Here is a 16,589-nt window from a genome sequence, read left to right on the forward strand (position 1 = left end):
CTGATAGTAAAGTCGAATCAAACCGCCAGTGTTTATTCCTTTGAGGAAGGCCAGGAAAATTTAAGGACAGAGTAATTGGGGCATGGTCAGAAATCAGTATACTCTGATAATCACAAGAATAGACAAATGGAATGAGTTGATTGTCGAGTAAGAAGTAGTCAATTCTAGTAAAGGTATGGTGAACATGTGAAAAAAGAGAATAATCTCTCTCAGTAGGATGAAGGAAACGCCATATATCAGAGATACCATAATTAGAGAGAAACGATTGAATAGCTGAGGCAGATTTAGTAGGTGGTCTAGTAACAGAGGACGATCGCTCCAAACTAGGATCTAACCAACAATTGAAATCACCACCCAGTATAAGAGAGTATGAATTTAAGTCTGGTAGTGAGGAGAAAAAACGTTCAAAAAAATTAACATCATCAAAATTGGGGGCATACAGGTTTGCTAGTACAACTTTAGTATTATGTAGTTTACCAGAAACAATAACAAAACGGCCATTTGTATCAGATATCTTATTATGGAGTTCAAAAGGAATATTTGAGTTAATAAGGATGGAGACCCCCCCCTAGCTTTGGCAGCAAAGGATGAATGAAAATGCTGACCCGCCCACTTTGACAAAAGCCGGGAGTTATCAGAACAACGAATATGAGTTTCTTGAAGGAAAGCAATGTCCGCTTTGAGTTGTTTAATATGTGAGAAGACCTTCCTTTTTTTAACAGGGTGATTCAATCCCTTTACATTCCAGCTCACAAATTTAAGTGTATTAACCATTATCAATTGTTAGTGCGTAGAAGGCAGCAGGCATATAAAAAGTCAAGCAGTACAATAACAGTCTGGGAGCAAAAATGTAAACATAGATTCGTAGAATCAAAACAGAAACATGTCCTGAATAACAGAGGAAAGCAAAGGAAACAGTGAGTGGTGTTGGAACTGGAGAACCCACCCTCCACTCCCAACCCAAAACTAGACGACTACCAAAAAAAGCAGCTATCTCTACCAAAAAAATTAATCCAAATATGACTTCCAGTTCTGTGTCATTAACAACAGTTCTGTATAAATACTATAGCAAATGGTAACTAGTTTATGCACTAGAAAACATAACAAATAGGAACAGCTTCAGCAGAAGTGTGAGACTTAATACAAAGAAAATCAAGAGAAAACCAAAATTAACTTACCCGCAAAAAATTATAGAAGATTAAAAGAAAAAAAAGGAGGGAGAAAAGAGGAAAATTATAGATTCGAAAAGAGTACTTATCAACCATTTACAGAAAAAAAAAGCAAAACTTAAACTATGAATCAACCAACAGGGAGGCCTTCAATAGAAACTCCCAACCTCCAAAACAAGTTAAAGTCAATTGTAGATCTCTATAGATAAAGTTATACAAGAATACAGTAGATTGCACTAGTACAATCTAAACGTCCGCAGGGAAACATTGAACTTGGATTATCTATTTAGAAAGAACGCACCAAGTCCAGGGAGAGATTGTCTACAGCCCTTAGAGTCTCAGTAGATAATGTCTGAATTATTCAAGTACAGTCTGAGTCAGGAAAAAAGTAGCTTTACTACGAGAGGTACTTATCCACCATTTTAGAAGGTCAGACTGGGTTCCTGAGGAGACGGGATAGCCGGAAGACTTCCGACAAATGCTTCAGCATCCTTCACTGATTTAAACCACTTATATTCTCCAGTAGTAAGCATAATTCGCAGGTCGGCTGGGTTGCGAAGAGAGGGTCTAAAACCACGATCAAAAAGCACTTTCATTACACCTTTAAACTCAGCGCGCATCTTCAGAACCTGGGGGGCAAAATCCTCCACAAAACGAATGACTGTATTTTGAAAAGCAAAAGTACCTCTGCGGCGTGCCTCCATAATCAAATGGTTTTTCACCTGGTGTTGATGAAAGCACAAAATTACTGGCCGTGGGCGGGAACCCAGAGTTGCACGGGGAACGTAGATCCTGTGTGCCCTTTCAAGCTCAGGTGGAGTCGGAAGAAATTCTTTCCCAAAAATCTCACTGAGAAAATCGGAAAAAAATTTCACGGGAGAGCCCTGTTCGGTGGCCTCTGGCAAACCAAGAATTTGTAGGTTGCAACGTCTGCTACGGTTTTCAAGATCCACTATTTTGGAAAAAAGCTTACAAACCTGCTGCTCCAGGCTGGAGCACAGGGTTTCCAAATATTGGGCACGGTGTTTTAAATCTTCAGAAGCCGAGTCGATGCAAGATAAATGTTCGGCATGTTCGTCCACTCTAGCGTTGATCCGATCCAATTTGACATCCAGCTGGTTGAAAGAAGTTCTAAATTCCTTTAAAATATCTTGTCGATGCTGTTCCAAAGCAGCGAAAATGTCAGCCGGCAAAGTTGAAGAAATTTCTTTTTTCCCAGTTTTAGTACTTTTGTTAGACATTGTAAGATAGATGTGTTCGCAGGGAAGTAAGAGAAACCTAATAAAATACCTAACTAAGGTTTAAGAATGGAGACATATAGTGCAAAGGTAGGGAAAATGACGGAGCAAAAGTTCGGAACAGCTAAACAGTCGCCATCTTGCTTGAAGTTCCGCTAGCTTGTTTTTTGATGGTTGATAATTGAAATTTGCAGTTTTATCTGCATAGATGAAAACTGAGCAAATGAGTCCCATCTCAGCTACATTGAAACAGCATCCATTTTGGTAGAAATAGTGAGGAGAAGCAAATTAGATTTGAAGTGTGTGAAGGAAGAGAGGGACTCGGTATGTATAAGTATAAAATTTTAAAGACTAGTTAGCAAAACATATAGGCTTCAAAAATAGAAATGTTGAATACAAAAGCAGAGAATCATTTAGACCAAGGTAAGTGTGTTATGTGTAGTTCTGATCAACACACATTTAAAAGGATGTGAAGGATCTTTAGAGGGTGCTGTGAAGATTCCAATGATTAAGGATTTCTGATAAAAGGTTAAATTGGAGAACATGGGTCATTTCCCTATGAAGCAAAAGAGGTTGAGATGAGAATTGATAAATGCGTATTAGAAAATTGTTTTGAAATTTTTAGATATATAAAATCTGTTTCTATTAGGTGGTATGAAGGGATGGGAGCAAGACAAAAGTAGAGAGATAGAAATTAATTTTTGGTTTTGGCAAAAGGTGCAGGGGCAATATTGAAAGAAAGATTTTTTTTAATGCAATCACTAGTGATCTGGAAATTGTTGCCGATCAGTGCGATGGAAGTAATTTCAAAAGGGAATTTGAAAGGAACTTGAAAGTAAACAGAAGTGCATATAGATAGAACAGGGTAATGGAACTGAACTGATTGCCTTATAGAATGCTCACAGGTACTCATTAAGGTACATGGTAGCCTTCTGTGCCATTATGACATAAGGGGCATTTCAAAGGGAATTATATCATTCAGTACGTGACTGACTCCAAAATCATACCGGTATGCAAAGTAGATTGGTGTCCTGAAATACCTGGTTTAAATTTCTAGGGTGGTGCAAAATAATCCAGATGATTTATTTGGTGGGAGATAATTGATTTTCAGTAGAAAAACAGGATTAGACAGTTGATTTTTCAGTAAGTGGTAGGTAACATTTGCTACTACAGAACTATTAGATGCTGCTCTTCTAATCTTCATTTAGAAGGCCATAGATTAATGAATGACAGCATGTATTTGTTACGGGAAAGAGGTATCTGATTGGATAGAATTCTCAGTGGGGATTACAAAGTGGATTGATGAGGAAAATGCATTGAAATAAAGAGAAAAGATTAGCTTTATTTGGTGCATGTACAGGTTTCCCCCGCTATCCGAAGGCAGAGCGTTCCTATGAAACCATTCATAAGCCGAAATGGCATAAAGCAAAGAAGCAATTACCATTAATTTATATGGGAAAATTTTTTGAGCATTCCCAGCCCCAAAAAATAACCTTCAAATCATGCCAAATAACACATAAAGCCTAAAATAACACTAGCATATAGTAAAATCAGGAATGATATGATAATTACACCACTATATAAAGTAGAAATAATGTATTTACAGTGTAGTTTCACTTACCAAAATCGGGAAGATTGAGTCAAAACCAATTTATAGAAAAAAATTGGCACTTACATGCATGCACACACACCTGCCTGCGCAAGGCTTTACAGTCATGGTAGTCTTTCTCGGGGTAAACACAAGTTTAAAGTGGGCGTCTTTTTTCGTAAAAGCGAAAATCCTCTTTCGGTTAGCTAAAACAGGTACTGATGCAGGTCTTTCATAAAAGTGAAGTGCGTAAAGTGAACATTCAGAAAGCGGGAGACACCTGTATATCGAAATATAGTGAATTGTGTCATTTGTGTCAAAGACCAATACAGTCCAGTGGTGTGTTGGAGGGCAACCTGCAAGTGTCATCATGCTTTCAGCACCAACATAGTATGCCCATAACTTATGAACCCCAACCCATACTTATTTGGAATGTGGGAGGAAGCTGGAGCACCTGGAGGAAACACACACTGTCACAGGAAGAATGTACGTACTCCTCACGTACAGCAGCAAAATTGAACATTTGAGATTGTTGGCACTGTACAGCATTGTGCTAACCGCTATGTTACCATGTCACCCTACCTCCATGCTGACCTGGCTATAAGGTAAGTTATGTTGACTTTACAAAACAAATTCCTCGTGGCAGGCTGGTCAGGAAAAAAAATATAAATACACGGAATAGAAACATAGAAAACCTACAGCACGATACAGGCCGTTTGGCCCACAAAGTTGTGCCGAACGTGTCCCTACCTCAGAAATTACTGGGCTTGCCTATAGCCTTCAATTTTACTAAGCTCCATGTACCTATCTAATAGCCTCTTAAAAGACCCTATCATATCCACCTCCACCACCGTTGCTGGCGGCCCATTCCACTCACTCACCACTCTGAGTAAAAAAAACTTACCCGACATCTCCTCTGTACCTACTCCCCTGCACCTTAAACCTGCGTTCTCTTGTGGCAGCCATTTCAGTCCTGGGAGAAAGACTCTGACTAGCCACATGATCAGTGCCTCTCATCATCTTGTACACCTCTATCAGGTCGCCTCTCATCCTCCTTTACTCCAAGGAGAAACGGCTGAGTTCACTCAACCTATTCTCATAAGGCATGCTCCCCAATCCAGGCAACATCCTTGTAAGTCTCCTCTGAACCCTTTCTATGGCTTCCACATCCTTCCTGTAGTGAGGCAACCAGAACTGATCACAGTACTCCAAGTGGGGTCTGACCAGGGTCCTATATAGCTGCAACATTACCTCATGGCTCCTAAATTCAATTCCATGATTGATGAAGGCCAATACACCATACGCCTTCTTAACCACAAAGTCAACCTGTGCAGCTGCTTTTGAGTGTCCTATAGACTCGGACCCCAAGATCTCTCTGATCCTCCACACTGCCACGAGTCTTACCATTAATACTGTATTCTGCCATCATATTTGACCTACCAAAATGAACCAACTCACACTTATCTGGGTTGAACAGCATCTGCCACTTCTCAGCCCAGTTTTGCATTCTATCAATGTCCTACTGGCAGCCCTCCACACTATCCACAACACCTTCAACCTTTGTGTCATCAGCAAACTTACTAACCCATCCCTCCACTTCCTCATCCAGGTCATTTATAAAAATCGCAAACAGTAGGGATTCCAGAATAGATCCCTGAGGCACTCCACTGTGACTGACCTCCATGCTGAATATGACCTGTCTACAACTACTCTTAGGCTTCTGTGGGCAAGCCAGTTCTGGATCCACAAAGCAATGTCCCCTTGGATCCCATGCCTCCTTACTTTCTCGGTGAACCTTGCATGGGATACTTTATCAAATGCCTTGCTGAAATCCATATACACTATATCTACTGCGCTTCCTTCATCAATGTGTTTAGTCACATTCTCAAAAAATTCAATTAGGCTCGTAAGTCACAACCCGGCCTTGACAAAGCCATGCTGACTACTACTAATCTTATTATACCTCTCCAAGTGTTCATAAATCCTGCCTCTCAGGATCTTCTCCATCAACTTACCAACCACTGAGGTAAGACTCACTGGTCTATAATTTCCTGGGCTATCTCTAATCTCTTTCTTGAATAAAGGAACAACATCCGCAACCCTCCAATCCTCTGGAACCTCTCCCGTCCCCATTGATAATGTGAAGATCATCGCCAGAGGCTCAGCAATCTCCTCCCTCACCTCCCACAGTAGCCTGGGGTACATCTCATCCGGTCCCGGTGACTTATCCAACTTGATGCTTTCCAAAAGCTGCAGCATTATCCTCTTTCTTAATATCTACATGCTCAAGCTTTTCTGTCTGCTGCAAGTCATCACTACAATCACCAAGATCCTTTTCCATAGTGAATACTGAAGTAAAGTATTCATTAAGTACCTCTGCTATTTCCTCTGGTTCCATACGCACTTTCCCACTGTCACACTCGATAGGTCCTATTCTTTCACGTCATATCCTCTTGCTCTGCACATACTTCTAGAATGCCTTGGGGTTTTCCTTAATCCTGCCCGCCAAGGCCTTTTCATGGCCCTTTCTGGCTCTCCTAATTTCCTCCTTAAGCTCCTTCCTAGTAGCCTTTTAATCTTCTAGATCTCTAACATTTCTCTGAACCTTTTGTAAGCTTTTCTTCTGAAGGAGAATTGGCAAATCTGAAGGAGGTTGGCAAATTGACTCAATATTTAGTCCCTTTTTTACAAGATTTAATAAAGATTTAGACATAAATATAGGTGACAGGAGTATAAAGTTTCCTTGTTGTAAAATTTTTAGTATGTTTTACAGGAAAGAGGAAAATTTAACAGTGTAAGAAAGTCCAGATCATGTTATTGGACAGGAAAATGACAAATATAATTAAATCAGAGAAATGTAATGGAATGTTCATAGGGAACGTAATGAGTTTAAAAAAAGAATTGAATGGTCGATGTTCAAACCTTGGAGGCTATGCTTGCAGCTTTTTAAGGTAGTTGAACTACTTAATAACGTGATTAAAACAGTATACAGAATTCTTTATTTTATTAGCTGAGACTTAAAGAATAACACGAGGAAGGTAATGCCAGAAATGTTCTGTACATAATATAAATCAGGTAAATCAGAGTTTGAGTACTCTGCCCACCACTTTCTTGTAAAGATGTGATTGCAAGGGTGCAGTGGAGAGTTAATGAAACAGATTGCATAATGTGAGAATCTTAATATTTGGTCTTTGACTCTGCTACATAATATACTAGTTTTGCGATGTTTTTCTCCCAACTGGATAGGATCAAAGTTATGTATTACTGCGAATTTGTTTAAAGCATATGCTCTTAAGATCCTCCTTTAATTATGATCGACATACTTTTGAAATTGTGCATGGTTTTCTATTTAAAGATAGATTTTCATTACTGTGTGAATTCTGAGCAATGAAGTATTTTAATTCATACATTTGTTTATGTTTATATTTTCAGTTGTTCTTGATTGAGGCCATCATCCATTCAGTGCCATATTGAAATATTTGACCTGTATAGGAGAATAATTAATCAAGCACATCGAATGAATGCACTTATTTTGTTTTGGCATGAAAAAGCATTGGTTCCAGTTACAAATCTGTAAAGAGCTGGCTTTCCTTGTTCCAGGACAAATCTTTCTTTGTCCGGCTGTAGAAGATGATCTGTGCACAGTGATTGTGAACTGTAGTACAAGATAGACATACATATTGGACTGCTGGGAAATGACACTGGAGAGATAGTAATGGGGTCAAGAACATGGGAGATGAACTGAATAATTATTTTGTATCAGTCTTCACTGTGAAAGACTCAAGTAGTATGCCAGAACTTTTAGAGAAGTTGCTATTACTAGGGAAGTGATGCTTGGGAAACAGAACATTCTGAAGGTAGATAAATCAACTGGACGTTTGGGAATATACCCTAGGGTTCTAAAATAGGAAACTGAAGAAATTGTGGAGGCATTAGTAATGATCTTTCAAGAATCAATAGATTCTGGCATGGTTCCGAACGATTGCAAAATTGCAAGTGTTACTCCATCATTAAAGAAGGGAGGGAGGCAGAAGAAAGGAGATTATAGGCAAGTTCACTTGATCTCAGTGGTTGGGAAGGTGTTGGAAGTTGCTTGTTAAGAATGTGGTTTCAGGGTACTTGGAGGCACGTGACAAAATTGGCCAAAGTCAGCATGGTTTCCTTAAGAGAAAATCTTGTCTGATAAATCTGTTGGAATTCTTCGAAGAAATAGCAAGCAAGAGTATTGGTAGATGCTTGTAATTGGATTTAAAGATGGCCTTTGTCAAGGTGCTTGCACATGAGACTGCTAAACAAGATAAAAGCCCAGGCTATTACAGGAAAGATACTAGCATGGATAGAACATTTGCTGATTGGCAGGAGCCAAAGAGTGGGAATAAAGGGATTCTTTTTGGATCGGCTGCCAGTGCTAGTGGTGTTCCACAGGGGTCGATGTTGGGACTACTTTTTATATGGTGTCTGTCAGAAGGACATAGATTAGGAGAATGGACAAAGAAGTGACAGTGTCAGGAAGTATATGGTCATGCACTTTTGTAGAAGAAATAAAAGCATAGACTATTTTCTAAATGGGGAGAAAATTCAAAAATCTGAGGTTCAAGGGGATATGGAAGTCCTTGTGCAGGATTCCTTAAAGGTGAATTGACAGGTTGAATTGGTGGTGAGGAAAGCAAATACAATGTTAGCATTCATTTTGAGAGGACTAGAATATAAAAGCAGGAGTGTAATGCTGAGGCCTGTGCACACTGGTATTTAGAAGATGGTGGGGGGGGGGATCTCATTGAAACCTATTGAATGTTGAAAGGTTTAGATAGAGTGGATGTGAAGAGGATGTTTTCTTTCGTGGGAAAATTTAGAACCAAAGGGCACTGTGTCAAAATAGAGGTATGTCCATGTAGAACAGAGAAGAGGAGGAATTTCTTTAACCAGAAGGTGTTGAATATGTGGAATTTGTACCACAAGTGGTTGTGGAGGCCCCGGTGGGTACATTTAAGATGGAGATTGATAGGCTCTTGATTAGTCAGGGTGTAAACATTTATGGGGAGAAGGCAGGAAAATGGGGTTGAGAAGGAATTGGATCAGCCATGGTAAAATGGTGGACCAAATTCAATGGGCCAAATGGCCTAATTCTACTCCTTTGCCTTGTGGTCTAATAGGAAAATATAATAACTTTTTGTATTCAGCATTAATCTAGGCTGCTAAAACAAAGGCCCTAATTCTGCTCCTATATCTGATAGTCTTAAGTATTTGCAGTTTGAAAAATGTCATGCCTATTTCCTACATGTTTAATAACCTTCTAACACAATTTCAGGTACTGTGTACATAACTACGTAGTTAATTGTATTGATGTTTCAATTTAGTGATTTAGTACCAACACACAACATGCCTTTTTCCAATTAAACAGTATTTCATTTAAGACAAAGCTGGTTAAGTTTTTGAAAGCTTTGTCCCCATCAATTTTGAGTTGTTGGTGTAGAATTGAATGAATAGATTATAGAGGCATTGGATCATATTGACAAATGGATTCATTTTGTTGTGTGGTGAGCTTTGAAATAGAACCAGAGCTGTGAGGATTGAACTGATGCCTTGATGCAATTTATCACAATCAGGCTGGTTTAATTTGCTGTTCTTGGATTAGCATAGCCTTCAGTATGTTAAGCCCTTGAGAAGGTGCAGTGGGAGGTGGGGACTTCAAATCTGCAAACCTTCATAGGCAGAATAATGTTACTGCCAAAAGAATGAACAGGAGGCAGTGATGAATCAGATAGTTGGCAGAACCCAAGCACAGCAACTGAAGGGAAACAAAGTGGTGTATGAGCTATTCTGAGTACTATGAAATGTAATGGTTGTAGACTGCTTGGTAGTGCGTGATATTTGTAAGGCAATGAGGAATGATTCTGTGATGTGCCCTAGACCATAATTATACAAGTAGAGTGTAACAAAAACAAGACTGGTGATCATCTATGTTGGAAAATTTTGCTGGTAGTCGTGGATTGATAGCATATTGTTTGTTACTGAACCAATAATCGAGAGACATGAACTAATGATCAGGAGACATTTTAAACAGTATCACACCAGCTGTGTCACATAAATTTTGCTAATAAAGTTGTTTGGAACTATAAGGTGGTATCAGTAATGGTGATTTTTAAACTACTTGATTACCATTTTAAACAAAAACTCTATTTAATATCCTTTAAGAAAGGAAATTGCCTTTTTCACCAAATAAAGGTTATAAGTGACTGACTCTGAAATGATCTAGAAAGCTTCAAATTTATCATACACCAATATCAAAATAAAGTATAAAATGAGGTATACAACACTGGCACTACAAAAACCAGATTTGGACATGGGTAGTTGATGGAAAAAAAGCAATATCGTGATTTGTGAAAAGTTGGTTCATCATACCAGCTGAACATTTTCCCTTGAGCAAATGTCCCAGAATCCTCCATGATTCTTGCAAATAGTCAAACCCACTATCAGTATTAGCAAGGTGATATAAAAATACTTAGCACCCGGGAAAGAGAAACAAAGTTAATGTTTCAGTTCTGGAATCTGAACCTAACTTAAATTAGTTTTCAGTTGCAGAGAAATTGGAGGAGGCAATGGTAGAACAAAAGGAATATGTCTGATAAGGAGAGGCCAGATGTATTAACATAGCAATTAGAAGCACATCATGCTGCTTTGTTTGTACTATAAATTGCTCATAGCAGGCTGTGGAAAATGCCAAGCTGTACTAATGAAGAGAGGAAGACTGAGCCAGGTTGATAGAGTAAGAAAATTATTTTCCTAAAGTTGGACAATTTGATATTTAGTAGGAAAGACTCAATGTGCCCAGCTTATATTAGGCCCAAGAAAATGCCACTGTAGATTACAGTGCCTATAAAAAGGATTCACCCTACTTTGGAAATTTTCATGTTTTATTGTTTTACAACATTGAATCACAATGGATTTAATTTGGCTTCTTTTGACACTGATCAATGGAAAACGAACTTCTGTGTCAAAGTGAAAACAGATCAATACAAAGTGATATAAATTAACTATGAAAATAAGCAGATAGTAATTGATTGCATAGGTATTGACCCCTTTAATATGACACACCAAAACATCACTGGTACGGCCAATTGATTGTAGTAAACATACACCTGTATCTGAAAGGTCCAACTGCTAGTGAGTCAGTATCCTGGCAAAAACTACACCATGAAGACAAAAGAACTCTTTTCGTGTCCAAGCAACTCCATGGAAAGGTTGTTGAAAAGCACAAGTCAGGAGATGGATATAGGAAAATTTCCAAGTCACTGACTGTCCCTTGGAGTACAGTTGTTAATAATCAAGAAATGGAAAAGGTAAGCACAGCTGTAAATCTGCCTGGAGCAGGCTGTCCTTAAAAATGGAGTGACTGCAAGAAGAGGACTAATTAGGAAGGCCATCAGGAGAGCTATAACAATTCTGGAGGAGTTACAAGCTTCAGTGGCTGAGATGGCAGAGACTGCGCAAGCAACAACTATTGCCTGGTTGTTTCACCAGTCGCAGCTTTATGGGAGAGTGCAAAGAGAAAGCCACTGTTGAAAAAATTCTCATGAAGTCTCCACTAGAGTTTGCCAGAAGGCATGTGGGAGACATTGAAGTCAGCTGGAAGAACGTTCTATGGTCTGATGACAGCAAAATTGATCTTTCTGGCCATCAGGCTAAAAGCTGTGTTTGGTAAACACCACGCATAATTGAAAACGCACTATCCCTACTGTGAAGCGTGGTGGTGCCTGCATCATGCTTTGGGGATGCTTCACTGCAGCAGGCCCTGAAAGGCTTGTGAAGGTGGAGGGTAAAATTAATGCAGCAAAGAAGAACGGGGAAAAATTGCAGTGTCCATATGTGCAATGTTAATAGAGAGCTATTCACAGAATCAAGGTTGTAACTGCTGTCAAAGGTACATCTACTAAATACTGACTTGAAGGTGTGAGTAATTATACAATCAATTATTCTGTGTTGAATAAATTTAGATCAATTTGTAGAAATTTGTTTTCTCTTTGACACGAAAGTCATTAGGCTGAATAGAGATTCAGAACACATTTAGCAGATCAAAACTGATGTAAGTCACTGCAAGCACATGTCTTGGTATATCCCTCCTGATACTAATACCATCAAATAGTCAGAGCACAGATATATTTCAACTTGGTGAAGTAACAACATAGGAGTAAACAGTCCTTCAACTGGTGTTCAATATTTGGAACTGTTGGGGGGCAAGCAACGTTTGGAGAAGAATAGTCATTAAGGTCCAGAACTCGTTCAGTGAATAGTTCCCCATGAATTGATTTCAAGATGCGGTTGATATTGTTAGGACAATGTAATAAATTTGAGGAAATTTACAGTGTCCATGAAGGAATTGTAACAGGCAGTTCATGATTTTGAACCTTTCTGTTTGAAAACATCAGGGTCCTGTCTTTGATTTCCAGTATGAAGTTGAATTCTAATTTATATAAAATGATTAAAAATGCATCATGGGAAAAGCTATGGAAGTTCAGCAGATGAAATTTTGTTTTTTGAATTCCAGATGTAAATGATGTAAAGAAGTATATACGGTATACTGTAGGTTCTTGTGTATACAATGTTTCAGCGATTTTTGAATAATATTGTAAACATAGTTTGATTACACATTCTTTGTTTACATAATTCATCATGGGTTATATGTAAAAGTACATGAATGGTGTATGTCATTATGCCACTGTGCCGTAAGTGCTTGCCTTACTGAAGTAAAAAAAAAACAAAACTAAGAGTAGACACTTTGTTGCAGGCTCCGTTTTTTTCCCTTTCAATTAGTTTTATGTTTTGGAGTTACAAAACGTAACAGTGGTGACAAGTAAATGTTAAAATGAACCCAAGTTGACTACTTGCTTGTTGAAATGCAGTGAGATGTTAGAATTGAAGAGAAAAGAACAGAGCATGGTTTCTTCGGAAATGGAAAGATTGAGCTTTTTTTTTAAAAGAAGGGAGAAAACAGGTTCATAAACAGTGAGTACCATATGACAATATTTTTAAAAAAAGCTGAAATGGCTGGTTACATCGGAAAGATACACTTTCAATTGCACAAAAGTTAACTAGTTGATGTATACTGACTGAATTGAGCAGTATTTTGAAGCAAGTTAACAGCTAATGAAAAGTGAGTAGCAATTTTGTTGAAAACGTTTGGTGGACAAGCATACAGTTTGCTGAGATGTCTTCCTGCTCCACCCAAAGTTGAAATGAGCTTTGCTGCTATCATGAAAGTAATGCAGGAACATTTAGAACTGAAACCATTTTTGACTGCAGAATGCTTTAGGTTTCAGAAATGAGATCAAATGTAAGTGGGGTCCATTTCAGCATACGTGTCTGAATTAAAGAGATTGTCTGAGCATTGTCAGTTCAGTGATGGACTTGATGTATTGTTTAGTTTGTAGAACCTTACAAGAAAGCATTCAAAAGTGACTCGTAGCTGAAGCACAACTCACATTTTAAACAGCAATTGAAATCGCTGTATCAGTGGAAAGCATAGAGGCAATTGAGTTGTAGTCAGGAATGAAAGCGAGTGTGAACAAAATTGCAGTGTCTATACAGAGGCCTGCCTGGCCGAACAAATTGTGTTACTGTTGTGGCAGGGGTTCACATACACCAGACCGATGCAGGTTTAAAGATGAAACTTGCAGAAAATGTTATGAAGTAGGACACATACGAAGAGTATGTCGGGTGGACAAAAATAAATGGACTGCACAGGGAAGAGAAAAAGATAAAATGTCAAGTTGAACTTTCAAAGAGAACACTAATCTGCTTGCTATTGATTTAAAAAAAGTTTGATAATGATGAGAATGTCACAGGACTGAGTAGTCTTGATAGTTATAATGTGAAATCTAGCAGTAGACGAGTAACATGGTTCACACCAGAAGTGAATGGCAAATTAACTAAAATGGAATTGGACACTGGCTCGTCTGTTTCAGTCACTAAACAAATGAGTTTGAATGTCATTTCAAAGATACTGATCTGAAGCCTGCAGATATCCGACTAAATACTTATACTGGAGAAAAAATAACAAATGAGATTTACAGCAATGAAATACAACAACTAACAATCTACAGGAGAACCCAGATTTGGAATGCTTAATTGACTTTGGAGGGAGTACTGCCCTATGCAGTACTTGCTATGAAGGTGTTTGATGGAACAGTTTAGAGGGAGCGTTATTCTGTATCTAACCTGCTCTGCATATTTTTAAGGGGAGTTTATGAAGGGAGCTGAGCTAATCTTTATACTGCACTGAAAATGTTTGGATGTATAAAGGTAGCTTTTTTGCTAGTAATATTTGTTTTTGTAATGAAATTTAGTTCAGAAGTTATACTTAAGCTACTTTTCTTTGTTGTAGATTACTCCTTCAGTAAGGGCTAGAAGTTTATCTTTACTTCCCTCTGGAGCATCAAACTCGGCAACTCCTGGGAGTCAGAAGCACCTCACGCATAGTGGACCAGGGATTGTCACCATTACGCACCATAAGTCTCCCGCAATTGCACGGCGTGCCAAGAATCAATGTCCAGGATGCCTTCTAGATGTTAAAGAGGTAAGCTTTGAAACTAACATAGGATAAGGATATTTGATATTGTGAAGAATTCATTTCGGTAGAACTTTTGAGAATTTTGTAAGGTGAATTTTTATGTTCTTGCTTAAGTCCAACACAAGAATGATTAGCAAACTGATCATTCCACACATTGTGCTTTCACAGTGGGGCGTTTTCCTTTTTGAGGGTGTGGATACTCTACATTTTTTGGGTATATTTTTAAGCTTGGTCGTACTTCATTTGTCTTATATTAAATGGATTCAATAAAAATTGATCAGAAATTTCCTTATGATTTAAGCAAAATTTAGACTATCAATCATCTTGATTTTTCCATAAGATATAGGAGCAGAATTTGGCATTTAGCCTATTGAGATGGCTGAGGGGTATTTTTGGGATATTGGCTATCATTAAACTGATTTAGTGTTTCTTTTTAAACAGTTGTTTTGTTTGAACTTTCTATGCTGAAGCCACTGTGTCTTTAAATGACAGTAATTGCTCCTAACTGCAATAGACTGATTTAAAACTTGAATTTTAGTATTACAACTGCTTTGAACTCAGCAACCCATGTATTCTGGGTAATAACATGAATAAAGGGAGATTTGCTCTGCAAACATAATCGGCTGGTATTTGTTTTGTGTGGTTAACCTGGTCTTATTGGTTCCAATGCTGGCAGCATACTGATTTTGTACTTATGGCTATTCTAGTTTGCAGCTTGTTTTTGTTCACTTCTCTTAGCAGGTGGCCAGTAAGGTGTGTGTCTAACATCTTTTAAACCCATTTGGTACAGGTTAAAGCAGGACTGCACTGTATTGAGAGGTCAATTACTATATCCAGTGTTCCCAGTGCAGGCTCTTTTTCATTGGTGAGAACTGATATTAATTGGAAGACTGCTTTGTTGAGCATCTTTGCTCCATCTGCAAAAGGCACTATTTCCCATGGCCAGCTATTTTGATTCCAACATGTCATTCCATTGCCTCCTCTAACTGATACAGCCACTCACAGGTTGGAGGAGCAATGCCTCATATTCCTTCTAATTATCTCATCTCCATCTGGTGAGGAAAGCATCTCTTGTCCCAGGGGAGCAGACTGAAGCAGTCTGCCTGAAGCTGAGGTGAGGAAGACCCTGCCGGAGTCAATCCACGCAAAGCTGTGGGACCTGATAATGTACCAGACTGGATGCTGAAAGACTGTATAGCCCAGCTGACAGAGGTGCTGACGGATATATTTAACATCTCTGTGGAACAATCCTTTCTTTTTAAATCTTTTTATTAATTTTTAAGCAAACATAAATGAAACATGAATACAGAGAGTTTGAGAGTACATAGTTAATAGTTTAAATAGACATTCAAATAGATGATAATCAATATATAACCTCCCAAACTCATGGTATTTATGAACAAAAGAAGTAAAAAAAAAACCACCCCAAAAGAAAGAGAAACAAAACACTAACGATTGGGCCATTGCATAATGTCAAATATATACAGTAGTGCCAATAACTCCGAACCTCCATCCAAATAATTAAGGATAATAAAAGTGAGGTTTAGGAAAAGACAATTTAACTCATAAAAATGTTGAATAAATGTTCTCCAAGTTTCTTCAAATTTAACTGAAGGATCAAAGACAACACTTCTAATTTTTTCTAAGCTCAAACAAGAGATAGTTTGAGAAAACCACTGAAATATAGTTGGAGGAGTAATTTCTTTCCAATTCAATAAAGTAGATCTTCTAGCCATTAATGTAACAAATGCAATCATCCGTCGAGCTGAGGGGGATAAACAACTATTATCCGCCATTGGTAAACTGAAAATTGCAGTAATAGGATGCGGTTGGAAATTGATATTCAGAACTGTTGAAATAATACTGAAAATATCTTTACAGTAATTTTGCAAACAAGGGCAAGACCAAAACATATGGGTCAATGAAGCAACATCAGAATGACATCTGTCACAGGTTGGATTAACATAAGAATAAAATCGAGCAAGTTTATCCTTAGACATGTGAGCTCTATGTACAACCTTAAATTG

General features: G+C 38.2%; 1 protein-coding gene across 4 annotated transcripts in view; it reads left to right on the forward strand.

Moving 5' to 3' along the window:
• LOC140713675 (oxysterol-binding protein-related protein 10-like) overlaps window positions 1–16,589 on the forward strand; it is a 178,876-nt gene that overhangs the window by 64,449 nt on the left and 97,838 nt on the right. For all 4 annotated transcript variants that reach the window (XR_012095704.1, XR_012095705.1, XM_073024054.1 and 1 more), the window contains one exon: window positions 14,377–14,568. Coding sequence is in view for 2 of the 4 variants with exons in the window: in XM_073024054.1 (XP_072880155.1) it covers window positions 14,377–14,568 (192 nt within the window). In the remaining 2 variants the exon portion in view is untranslated. The remainder of the gene's footprint in view (window positions 1–14,376; window positions 14,569–16,589) is intronic.

Source organism: Hemitrygon akajei, chromosome 20, assembly GCF_048418815.1.
Source record: "Hemitrygon akajei chromosome 20, sHemAka1.3, whole genome shotgun sequence".
Taxonomy (NCBI): Eukaryota; Metazoa; Chordata; class Chondrichthyes; order Myliobatiformes; family Dasyatidae; genus Hemitrygon; species Hemitrygon akajei.